The sequence below is a fragment of the Aphelocoma coerulescens genome, chromosome 1A (assembly GCF_041296385.1).
Source record: "Aphelocoma coerulescens isolate FSJ_1873_10779 chromosome 1A, UR_Acoe_1.0, whole genome shotgun sequence".
NCBI classification, from domain to species: Eukaryota; Metazoa; Chordata; class Aves; order Passeriformes; family Corvidae; genus Aphelocoma; species Aphelocoma coerulescens.
This window is the reverse complement of record NC_091014.1, coordinates 70,167,039-70,179,992: the sequence shown is the minus strand read 5'-3', so window position 1 is coordinate 70,179,992 and position 12,954 is coordinate 70,167,039. Positions and strand designations below refer to the sequence as shown.

Here is a 12,954-nt window from a genome sequence, read left to right as displayed (position 1 = left end):
TGGGTTAGGAGACAAACTTCCTAAGGAAACTATTCAGTCAGGGTAGGTGGGGTGGGAACATGGTTGGGGAAGCCGCTTGTGACATTGTAGTCTAGAGTCCCATCAGGAGGCATTGTGAGAGTTGACTTTCTGGTTCTGCAGAAGCCTGGCTCCCTTGTGGTGAGCCTTGACTGAGACTGAGGTCCATTGGGAGAGGGTTGGTAATCTCTGCAAGACTGGGGAGATAACCATCCTCAAAAAGTGTGGTGGACAACAAAGTGACATCTCAGGTTGGGAGCTGAGCAGGGAGCCGTGCTGGTTGGCAGGAGCTGACATCCATGTGAAGCTGTTTCATCCTACTAAAAACTCTGTGGCCATCTGTGCTCCAGTTGAAGGGAGTAGCTGCAGTTTTATTGCAGCAAACATGTGGGAGGCAGCAGGGGAAAAGGATGACTGCTAACTTGCTGGCAATACTTCTCAGGAAAAGAGCTACAACTAAATTTCCACCCATGATCTTTAAGTTTCAGTTTAGAGCAGGTATTCTTCCACTTTTTCAACAGGTTGGTGTGACCACCCACCCTAAAGGGGAAGGAAGCACCTAAGCCAGATTCCAAACAGGCTTTCCTTGTTGGACTTCCATTGAAGTCCACAGCTGTATTTCAGATCATGCTTAGAAGTCACCTCCTTATGTCATGAGAAGATCCCTTGGGCATGGTGAAGGGCTGATGCTGTTCATTCCCTGAATTGCAGTGAGGTCCTGTCCTCACCGGTTGGATGCTGAAACGTGGTACAAGTAACTCACTGTATGAGCCATCTCAAACCCTTGCACGCCTCCCAAGGGTAAAATGGGGCTGGCTTCGCTTGAAACTGAAACTGAAGAAGGATGTGGATGTGCCCATGAATGGCAAGACCACTTGCCCAAAAACCAGGAGACCTCCATACCCAGAGGTGTTTCAGACTTGCATCTTCTGCCTCTCAGAAGAATATCCTAATGATTAGGTTGGATATTCAAACTGTTCTCATCTCCAGTCTTGACGGGTTAGTCTGTTAAGAAAGCAGTATGGAGTGCTGGGTGTAGAGGTTTTGTTGCCCATAGCCTTCGAGCTGTAAATGCAGGACTTTGGGCTGGGGTTCCCACTGGCAGTACAGGTGTGTTGAATAAAGAATGCCCCTGCTGGTTCTGAGCCAGCAGTGGGACTCCATTGCAGCTCTCCAGCCCCTGTGTGTGCTTTCTGCCAAGCTCCTGTCATGAGTTTACTCAGTGTTTTAAGAGTTCTCAAGGTGGACTTCGAGTTTCACACTGGGAGCTGTAGAACTCAATAAGGAGAAAACAAAATAGAAATATTTAGGTAATGTGGAAGGAAAAAGGAATGTGTTGTAGCTCACTGCAGATAGCAGTTTGTGTTCTGAAACACCTGATTTCCTTCAGTTTAGCATAATAGTCACTGTGTTGGGAAGGAGGAGATTTCGTCACCTCTACCTCAGGTGTTCTAGACAGAAAAATCTACTGCTCTAATCAGCAACGGTAAAAGGCTTAAGTTCTGGTATAATTTGTGTTTGTTTTACAATTATGTCTTCCCATCAGCAATACGTTTTGGACGAATGCCAAGGTCTGAGAAGGCCAAGCTCAAAGCAGAAATTCTAACAGGTGAAAATTATGTCGAAGATTCAGAAATGGCAGATCTTAAATCACTTGCCAAAAGAATTCATGATGCCTACCTGAAAAACTTCAATATGAACAAGGTTAAAGCCAGAATCATCCTTGCAGGGAAAACCAACAACAATCCAGTAAGTACTTCTTCAGTTACTTGAAAATAAAGCTGACAGGTACATAAGGTGATTGTAATAATTTGGTAGACTCTTTAGCAAATATTTTAGAAAATAAATATCATGGTGATACAGACATGAAATATTCAAAGAGAATATCTGTAGTAAATATGGTCACTTTTAACCACTATCAGAATAGCAAGAAGCTTTAGGAAAATCAGGTGATCACCTTGTAAGTGGAAACTCATAGCCGTAAATTATTGTTCTTAATCAAAAATGAAGTGATATCTGAATGTGAATACCTCTTGATATGGGGAGAATGGTTCAAAATTAATTTCCTGTTATGACAGTGAAAAAAAAAGTTTTTCTGTCACAAATGCCAGGATAACTGCTATTATCTTATCTTGTAGGGTGTACAGGCGCTCTGCATGGCTTTTATTTTAATCAGAGTAATATTTATAGCAGGAGGGGAAAGAAAACTTGAGTTTGTAATTTTTTGTTTACAATGCTGGCCATTTCCTCACCCAGCCTTCGTGGTCTTTTCTGTATGGTTCCTTTGAAATGGAGAAGCAAGCAAGGTTGTGAAGACACATATGCTGTAGAAGTTATTTTTCTTTCAGGGTAATTTAGCCAAGGTCTACCTAATTTGATCAACTGCTTTTTGTTTGGTAGCACATGGGAGAGTATAATCGGTGTAAGGACTCACTTGTTTCACTTTATGCATGTTTATATAAGCTCTGCAGTGATTTTTGTTACTTTTATGTAAAGGATAAGTATCTTATTTTATCAGCAACTTCAGTTTCAGTAAAAATTTGCAGGGAAGAAATTTTACATATGCCATAATGAAAACCATGTAAGTGTGGGGATGAGTGTTATCAAAATTGTAAGCAAGCTGTCTTCTACATTATGGATTTTGGCATATAATTATTTATTAGATAAGTTTAGTCTAGCCAAGCCTACAGCTTTCTGCATTAGAAGAGAGACACATGAATTATCCCAGTCTTCTTCATTGCATTGAAGAGGTGTGTAAAATTAGGCACAGGCTTAAACATTTTAGGGGCACAGGCTGACATGAGCCTACAGTAAATACCTCCTTTAGCTCCTCACGGAGTGGGCTTCTGCAGAAAATCCTTTTTTGTGCTTATTACCCTGTGTCAGAACCATAAGCCACAACATGTGTCACACATGCAGGGATGGATCCTAGAGCACTGCACCCCAGTTCTTGTATTTGAATGTGTGTGGCTACAGCCACAGGACTGACCAGCCAACAGTGACCAGCACACCCGTGTCCACGTGCACATAAAAATGTCCATGCACATAAAAATTAATGAAGAATCAGCCCTAGGATGTTACAAACAGGCTGCTTCCAATTTTTTCCATATGCAGGGAAGAGCAAAGTGGTTTTAGGCTATTTCATCATCTCTTAAGAAAACAAACATTTTCATTTTCTTTTGACTTTTCAGCAGAAAAACAAATTCTAAAAGAAGAGGCTTTTTGCTTGTAATTAGCAACGCACCTTTTCTGAACTGTGCATTAACAGCTGATTTCAGTGAATCCTAATTTTTGGTACCACTACAATTAATTTCAGAATGGATGAGCATTTTTCACAATGACAAGGTGTCATTTTTTAATTTTGCTCCCAAGTTCTTAGCCATCTCTCTTTTCTGCATACTGAAATGATGTTAAATTTTTTTTTAAAAAGTGTGTAAGATAGTGTACATCTATAAAGGTTTAGAGATGTGTTGTGTTTCTTGCTTTGCCACTTTCCATTCATATCCACCTTCCCATGGAAAGTTCTACTCTGTGTAACTGTGCTGGAGTGACATGGAATGTGCAGTAGCAAAACATTTAAAAATGGACAACCATAGGAAACTGACCTGTTGGACAGTTTTCTGGAAGAAACAAGTGAATCCTATGAGTTCCTGACAGAACACTATGTGTTCCCCACTACACCCATGGTATTTAATCTGAGATGAGCAAAAGAGCACAGGGAACGTGCTTGGTGTGTATGGAACTAAATTTCTGTTTGAGGTCAGTTGCTGTGACTTTGCTAGGCTGGGAAGCACTGGGGTTTGTTGTTTTTCTTCAGTGGATTGTACTTTGTTTTGGTTGTTGCTCTGCAGATATGTATCAAAATATTTTTGAGTTCTGATTGTTTGTAAGAAAGTTTGAATGCTGCTTTTGATATAATGTTTTAAGAGAGTGGCTCATCTGTTTGTAAAGCATGTACCTTTCAAAACAAAGGGGATTATGGAAAACGCCAAATTTTGTGTTCGACATTCTAGTGGGATTCTCTGTAGAGATGGCTCAGCACCAACTGCAGCTAGAAAGTTGGAACAATTGGGACATTGTCTATGAAAATCTGATAATAAAACACAAGAGTAGTGCAGGGTTCACATTCTTATGCAAATATGCTGCCCTGTATTGAAATGACTGTCTGTATTCCCCCTAGGGTACTTCAGGAAAGAATCATGATGTGCGTGAAGTGTAGTTAGTTTAGGAATGGATAGGAGCGTAGGCAGAATAACCTGGACTTGTGGAGAAGGTAACACAAGTCTTTTGTGAACCCTCTGGGACCAGCTCTGAGATGGATACGTGCACAACAAGCACAGGGGAGCTGGAGCTTCGCTGTAACTGTTAGATATAACTAAACTAAAGATATGCCATACATCTTTATGTTTGACTGTTTGCATTGCTGTTTTCAGAGCAGACTTGTTAGGTATTGCAGTTTGTAGTTCCATCATACAGTGTTTTGTCTTGATGAGAAATACAAAAGAACTCGGGGTTTACTGATCGTTGAGGACTGATTAGCATGGAAGTTAAAGTTTGTCAGAATTCTTATTCTTTAGGAAGAAAATTATAAATAACCATTATTTTGTGACTGAACTGGTGGGGTTTTTTTCTCTGTAGCCATTTGTTATACATGACATGGATACCTTATGTATGGCAGAGAAGACCCTGGTGGCAAAACTGGTAGCCAATGGGATTCAGAACAAGGAAGCAGAAGTTCGAATCTTCCACTGCTGCCAGTGTACGTCTGTGGAGACTGTCACAGAACTCACGGAATTTGCCAAATCCATCCCTGGCTTCTCCAACCTTGATTTGAATGATCAGGTGACACTATTGAAGTACGGGGTGTATGAAGCCATATTTGCCATGTTGGCCTCTGTGATGAACAAGGATGGGATGCTGGTGGCCTATGGGAACGGATTTATCACCCGAGAGTTCCTGAAAAGCCTGAGAAAGCCATTCTGTGATATAATGGAGCCAAAATTTGATTTTGCAATGAAATTCAATGCACTGGATTTGGATGATAGTGATATATCCCTTTTTGTTGCTGCCATTATTTGCTGTGGAGGTAAGCATTACATATTTGTGCTCTAAAGTAGTAAATTTTAATATTTCCCTCTCATGAATTAATAATTTTAATGGAAAGGCTTCTATCCTCTGGAAGATTCAGTTCTACCACTAACTACACTTTGAGGAATCATTATAAAATTATGACATGTATTCTTTTGCTTGTTTTGAGAACAGATCGTCCTGGTCTTGTAAATGTAGGACACATTGAAAAAATGCAGGAGAGCATTGTGCATGTACTGAAACTTCACTTGCAAACCAACCATCCTGATGACACCTTCCTCTTCCCAAAACTTCTCCAAAAAATGGCTGACCTCCGACAGCTTGTCACAGAGCATGCTCAGCTTGTTCAGATAATCAAGAAGACTGAATCTGATGCACATTTACACCCTTTACTACAGGAAATCTACAGGGATATGTATTAAGGATTTTTAGTATTTTTTTTCCACAATATTTAAAGACAGAGAAATACAGATGGGAGCAAAACTACTTGCACAGTTACATGCTGTTCACTCAGCCCAGAGCAGGAAAAATCTAAAACTGGGGAACTGGAGTGTTACACTTCTTTTGGTTTGGGATCTTTTGTCTTCTTTTTCAAAAGTGCTGCAGGAAAATACTGGTCTGAGTGCTCAATGAAGTGTCTTACAATGGTTCTTTTATTTGGAAATTTGAAGATTGGTAAGGAATACTTGTTTGTATAATAAATCAGAATGTTAAGTAACAGAAATGAACAAAATTGTATTTCCTCTTGGCTTAGTCATTTTAGTATTAATATAACAAATTCAGCACCTTCCTTCCAGGTATCTGCACAATCAGAAAGACGATGCACTTTTGCCTAATGGTAATTACTGAGAACCAGCTAATGCTTTTTCTTACAGCACTCAGTCTAGGTGTAGCAAATGGCTGGATATTACTGTCCATACACTTCTAAAAAATTGGAAAGATCTTTGATCCATTGCTGCTTTAATTCCATGAAATGATGTACAGCTTCACATAGTTGGCATACTTAGGGTTAGCATGTTTAAAAGATGGTTCTCTTATGAAATTGAACAAAATCTAAAGAGTTATCTAAAATACAGCAGAGATGCTCCAGCAGGTCTTTCTTGAAAAGTAAATATGATAAACTGATGGAACCCTTTTGTTTCAAAAGTCTTTTAAGGAAATGGGAAAATATCACTGATGAAAAATATATCATATACCCTGTGTTTTGTAGAACTTGTAATAGCTCAGGATGCAGTTTTGACATAAAAATACTATTTTTAATCAGCAAGAGTTTTGGAGAGACTGAAAAATCTGATACTACCCCAGACAAAAAAGGAATTTTAACTTTCCAGCAGTGATACTGCACTTTACTGCAGTGATAGCTGACTCCAAAGGAATGATTGGATAGGAAAGGCACCTGCTTCCTTAAAGTGTCTTGGCACTATGGTTGTTTGGACCTGTTTACTTTTCTGATGAATACACGGCTTCATTTTTTACCCACTTGGATACATTTCTTTCTATTCCTTCTTAGGCCTTGTTGATGGAAGTACTTGGTACTTGTTTTCACCAGATTTTGTCCTTGTGGGTAAGGTGACAATAATACAAGAACAGTGTTTGTAGGTGTCAGGCTGTGTTGTAGTATGAAAGGCAGCACAATTGAGAGTAAGTTTATTGTGTTCCTAGGAGTAAACTGATTTTTACAAAAGCACTTGCTCGACTCCTGATGCAAAATAAGCCATAAGGAAATGGCTTCCTGACTTGGCCACTTCATGGGCTCTTTTCTCAGAGAGCTGCCCAGAAGTGCCAGCTGCATGCAAGTCACTCTGCTGTTTCTCTTTCTTTTTGTTTCTTTGATACAGTAACTTCACATTATCACCTCCTCATTTTACTTTCTGTTTCACAACACCAAGGTCTCAGGAGTCAGTCCCAGCATTTTCACTACAGTTAAGCTTTCAGTGGCACAGGAGGGCACTTTGTACTTGTTTTATTGTAGCACATTTGAAGACACCAGAATCTTCACTGCAAGGATTGAGTGATGAAGTGAGAACTCACACTGTCATTCCTATTTCAGTGGCAATGCATGTTTCTGTCCAGGCCCACAGGCACAGCTGGACACTGGAAAAATTACAGGTTTAAAGGCAGCTTGGAGTTTATCTGGGCAATGATTGTGGCAGAAGTTATAGATAAATATAGATATATTTAGTGTAAAATATTGAAGCACAGGCCTCAAATTTGGTGAGCATCTAGGGCAGGACAGAAACAGTAACTGCATGTGCACAAAACTTCCTCCCCTTCCCTGTTGCCAGCAGGAAGAACACGCAGAGAGGAATGCTGGTCTTGCCAGGAACCCTCAGATGAGAAATGGGCTGCCTTTTGTGTCCCGGAGCAGCACACAGTGTGCCCTCAGAAACAAAGAGAGGATTTTAGGAATGCTGCTGCTTTATTCTCCCAGCCAACCTTGTTTCATTGAGGAGCTGTGGGGTTCAGGCCATGGAAATAACTGATCTGCAATATTGCTGACACAAAAAGTTGTCAAAATATCAGCCATTCTGGGATGGTGTTCTGAAGCTGTAGGAGCCACCTGTTAGTTTATCTTCTAAAAAAAAAAAGGATAACTTGACTTTTTTTTCCCCCAAAGCTCAGATTTTTGCAAAGGGCAAATTTCAAAGTTGCATTCCATAGTCTAGGTGTACTGTAGGTTCTCAGGAAAATAAGACACAGTCAGTGTGCACAACTATTTCTCCTGCTCTTGTTCTCAAAAGTGGCTAAAACACTTTGGGAACACTTAAAAACATGGGAAATTAAATAACAAATGCCTAAGTTCCCAGAAAAGCTATAAAGAATTGCAAATAGAGTAATTCAGTAAAAGACATAACATTTAGCTGTTTTAGCAGCTGCTTGTAACAAGGTCCTGTTATTAGCATGAGAAAAGTGCATAATTTTTTTGTTATTTGAAAACCAGCAAGCAATTTTTGACTACTTCCTTGGACACTGAAAGTTTGATTTCTGTTTTAAATTAAATTGCAGACCCTTAATGAGGGAAAAAAAAAAAAAAAAGAGAACACATCTCTGAATTACAGAAATATGAACAAGATGTTAACACATCCTAAAATTCTGGATGGATTCCACTGCCCGCACTGCTGCCCCTTGCACATTCCCACAGTCACTTAAAAGAGTGGCACAGGGCAGACAATTCCCTTCCTGAGAATTAATGGGCAAAAGAATTTCTCATTTCTACATTACGCTTTTAAGGAATTGCATTTGCTCCTTCAGGAGGTGACTACAGCCCACTTTGGCCAAGGAGATTTTAAAATTACTCAGTTTGTGCCCATTTTTTAAAAATTTGGAAGCCAAACTAATCTCAGATCTATTTCTGATCTATTATTTCAGCATCTCCCCTGTGTGCAGATAAACTAATACTTTAAAACATATGGAGGGAAGTAAAGAGATCCGATTTTGAGATTAAAACAGTATTAAAGATTTACTGGCTCATCAGGTACAGTTTGGATCTGATTTTTGAACTCATTTTACTGTCATAGCATGGAAGAACTCTGGTTAGCAACCAGGCACCACAAACAGCTTAAAGCAAGAGACAGCAGATGGATAGAGAAATATCCTGGGAAACAATAGTATGAATTACTTAAGTTTTCAGCAAACCTACAGATTACTCATTTTTGAGCATTGTTTGGGGGAAATTATTTATTTATTTATTTATTGTGGTGCCCTGGGTACTTTTTGTCAAAGGGGAAGGGGGGGAAAAAGGAAGGTTTTGTGCCAAGTATTAGGGGAATCTGATGTTCGTTCTTCTCTCCTCAAATACTTCCTTTAAAGCTGCCATTGAAAAAAACATAGTTACTTTGTACCTTTTTAAATTTCAGATCCCACTTTTGCTTTAAACACAAACTGAGACCTGATAGGAAAGTTTCTACTTACGGAAACTGCATCTTTGGTCACATTTAAAGAAACCATATTTGGTATTAATTGCCATTTCCATGTGCCTTTGTGCGTTGGTTCCAGCAGCTGCTGCAGAGCTGAAGTGCTGCCAGAGAGCAGAGTTGTGCATTATTCCTGCCCCGTGCAGATCTCGGAAATACCAGCAGTTGCACTAAGCCCGTTCTCATGAGAGAGCTGGCACAAGGCTGCACATCAAAGAGCTTATAATAAGCATCTAAACATTTGTTTGTTTATTCAAACTGCTGAAACTTGGGGAGATTTATTCATCACGAGAGCTGGGTCACATACGATTGAGTTTGAATTTCCTTCTTACTTCTGGTGGAAAGCCTGGACAAACTTAGGCCCCATCTGAGGCAGAGCAGCTGGGGAAGATCCCACTGTGGCTGCAGAGGAACAGTTTCAGTCTGTCCTGAAAAGCTCCCTGTGACTTAGTTGAAAATCTGCAACTGCATTTGACAAATGCAGTTGCAGCTGTTGTGGTACTGTTTAAGCATAAGGTCTTACAAATAATGGTCCCTCTCAGAAACCCCTCGTCCTTTAGGAAGTGTTTGAATGTAAGGTGGAGTGTGGTATCTGGTGCTTGCTTATGTCCCAAGTGCTTTCCTGATAATCGGTTGCATATAATTTTTGTATCTGGGTTTAATCAGCTTTACTGGAGATTTAAATTATATGTGGGTTTGAGCTAAGATTATTGGTATTGTTATGTGTTGTGGGATTTTTTAAATTTAATACCATTTCTTTATGTTTCAATTTATAAAATACAAGAATATAATTGCAAGGTATAAGCTTTCACTAAATTAATTACAGAGGTGCTTAAAGAAAAATGTGTAAATTATTTAATTTAAATATTTGTTACATACTTTATCCTGTGAACCCTTTGTACAGTGTGGAAGTATTTACTTTTATGAGCTAAGGATGAAGGGGCTGATGTCAAAGACAAATTGCTATTTATTCCTGTCTGGTCTTTATTGCTGTATCATTTGTGAAGAACTATCACAAATTCTTCAAAGTTATCAGTGTTTGGTGTTGACAGTTATAACAAAACTTTAAAATATATTTTCACATGGAACACAGACTTCCTTTTATTTAATTTTAATAAAAGCAAGTCTAGTTGAGGAATAGCTGCAATCCCAAAATTGAGTTTTTAACTCAAGTTCACCAATATGAAAGATAGTGCATAGAACTGAGTTCATCTTTGTTTTGCAGCATGGTAGCTCGTTTTCCTTTGAAAAGAGCTGAAAAGAAGCTGCATTTGGTTCATGCACCAGTGCTGGTGTTTTCTGAGGAACTGACTTGTGGCTCACTGGGAATAACAACATGTACTCAGGATTATTCTTTGCCACCTGCCCTGAGGGCGAGCTGCTGCTTTTATAGATGTATTACAAACATGATTTGGCAGTGCAAAACAAAATGTTGAAATGGCATTATTGGCTTCCCTACAGGAGGGTTCCTGTGGGATTTTAAATAGAACTGAATTCAGAGTCTGCTCATAGGGATTCTGTGTTTGGTGCATGCAGTTGTGACAGTCTGTGCCTACAGCATCCTGCTAAGGAAATCTGATACAGGGACAAAGGTACCTTTCAAAGGTATCTACCTTTTATTTTGCTGTGTGAATCACCAAACACAGCAGCTATCACAAGCACAATCTATTACAAATGTTCTGGCAATCATTTGTACTTACTGCTTTTTATTTGTAACAGATAACATTTTATTTCCTCAAATTGCTGCAACTTGGCATTTTCACTTCATCAGTGTCACCACACAGGTATGTTGTCTCCTAAGGTGTTTGTGTCATGTTTGTAAAAGCTCTGGTGGATTTCCCTGTGCTAACCTGCAGCCACTTCCTTTACACTGTCACTTCACACGACACAAACCCAGTGTGTAACTGAGCCCACCCTAAGGAAGGCTGTTTCCTCCTTTCTTTTCACTATTGTGCTCACAGCTTTTTAAGCTGGGATGTTTTTTTTCTTGAGCTCCTTTATTGCGTCAGTCAATCTTGTCGGATTCAATTGCTGTGGATGTTTCGAAACAAGATTCCTTTTGCAAGGACCTCAATTTCAGATGAGCTGCCTCTGGCCAGGGGATAGGCAGCATGCACAAGAGACTGATCTGATTACAGGCTGGACCTTAAATAAGGACTGCAAGATCAAGCATGACGTACTTGAAGTAGTTTCACAGTATTTTGGTGTATTTTCTCAGGTTGGATATGCAGGTACCATAATCCCTGTCATGGTAAAGACACCAGCCTTATGCTCAATGCCAGGAGTTTCATGGCATTCTTTACACTTCAGAAAACCCCAGATTGGCAGGATAGGAAAATCCTGAGCCACTGAAGTCCCGGTGGCACACCAGTCCTGTGTTGTACTGCAGGTGTGTAGGAGTGCAGTGTCACCAGGAAGCCTGCATGGGATGTGCTGCAGAGCTGGGAGCAGGTCACCACCCCTCCTGCAGGTGGCTTGCATGCAAACAGCCGCTCCTGCCCACCCTGGCCCATCCCGGGGCTCACATGGCTCATCACCACACACAGAGCATCTCTCTCCATGGAGTCACAGTGCCTTGGCCCTTCGGCAGAGCACGAACATGCATGGTTTAGCTACTTCTTTAGTAGTAACAAATCTAACCAACGTTTCAATGCTATGGATGTGCTCCAGAACCCCCTCTCAGAGTGGTTTGACAAAGTCTGGTTGAGCAGCTTCTCAGGGGAGCTGCCTCCTGTGTGGCTCCTGCTGTTCCACTGCTCTTACAAACAATTGCTCAGAATTTTCTCTAGGAATGCAGCACCACAGCTTAAGTGCACCGGGATGTTGAAGCCCTCCCTCATGTCTTAAATGGTCTGTTACCTGGTAGGACACAAGAAAAGCACGGTGTTGTTAATGTTGCCAAACCCTAATCAATAGAGCTAACAAGTGTTTCATTAAATCAAGATATCAATATTAAAGAGAAAACAAAACAGCTTATTGTTTCCAGTCACCTGTTTTTAGGAGGTTTTGGGTACATTTTACTACAGTAAATACAGAATGTAGAATGAGCAGACATTTCTTGCAAGGAGTAGTCAAACCTAATTCTCATGGAATGCTTGTTTCCCAGTAAAAACCACTAATTCAAGCCAAGTTTCCAAGTTTCTTTCTGTTAGAACAATGCAAATGACACTTCCAAGGACGAATGGAAGCCCTGGTCTCGCAGGGATTTTTAGGAAAGACAATGTACCTTGCACTTGTGAATGTAAAAGTCACATCTAGCTCCATACAATGATGCATTCTCAAATGTTACCAGCCTACTGATTTAGGATGAAAAAACTTGAACTAAACATTTTTTCTTTTTTACATTCTGATTTTTTTCTGCCTTCTTTAAAAATAAGAAGTTGAATTCACAGTGTTTGTATAGAGACTGGTAGGAACCTATGTGCTTTAATCCTTTCAGACTGAATGTAAACCAACTTAATCTGAAACACGGTTTTGCCTTAATGGTTTTAAAAAAATAAAGTATTTTTAAAAGTGAATTTAATGACTTGTGCTGATCTTTCATCTCCAGGAGAGGAACTCACTGCAATGTGACATTCAAAAGGCAGCGTACTTGAAGCATCTTAACGTGCTGATGCTTCTCCATGTACTGTTAGACACCTTTTGAAGCAGGAGTGGGTGTGTAACATAAATGTATCTATATATATTACCGAAGTTTGGTGCTGACCCACCATCCAGCTGTGATCTTCCATATCCTCATGGGTTGTATGGCTGGTTTGAGACATCCATGGAATTCAACGAGTGCCCTTCTGTGTGAAGTGCAGCACTGACTAATTCAATGAGCACGTCTTCAATTAAATCAGCTGGGGAATTATGTCACAGGTAGCTGCTTTCCTTCCAGAATCTGGGAATATTTTAAGCTGGTAAGAGAGTGCTGAAGTGAAAATTACAGCAC

General features: G+C 40.0%; 1 protein-coding gene across 5 annotated transcripts in view; it reads left to right on the top strand.

The window, feature by feature from the left end:
- The window catches only part of PPARA (peroxisome proliferator activated receptor alpha), a 41,097-nt gene extending 28,559 nt beyond the window's left edge, over positions 1 to 12,538 (top strand). For all 5 annotated transcript variants that reach the window (XM_069003444.1, XM_069003443.1, XM_069003445.1 and 2 more), the window contains 3 exons: positions 1,565 to 1,767; positions 4,657 to 5,104; positions 5,281 to 12,538. In XM_069003444.1, the coding sequence (XP_068859545.1) occupies positions 1,565 to 1,767; positions 4,657 to 5,104; positions 5,281 to 5,528 (899 nt within the window). In that variant the 3' untranslated portion in view covers positions 5,529 to 12,538. The remainder of the gene's footprint in view (positions 1 to 1,564; positions 1,768 to 4,656; positions 5,105 to 5,280) is intronic.
- Positions 12,539 to 12,954: the final 416 nt, after the last annotated feature.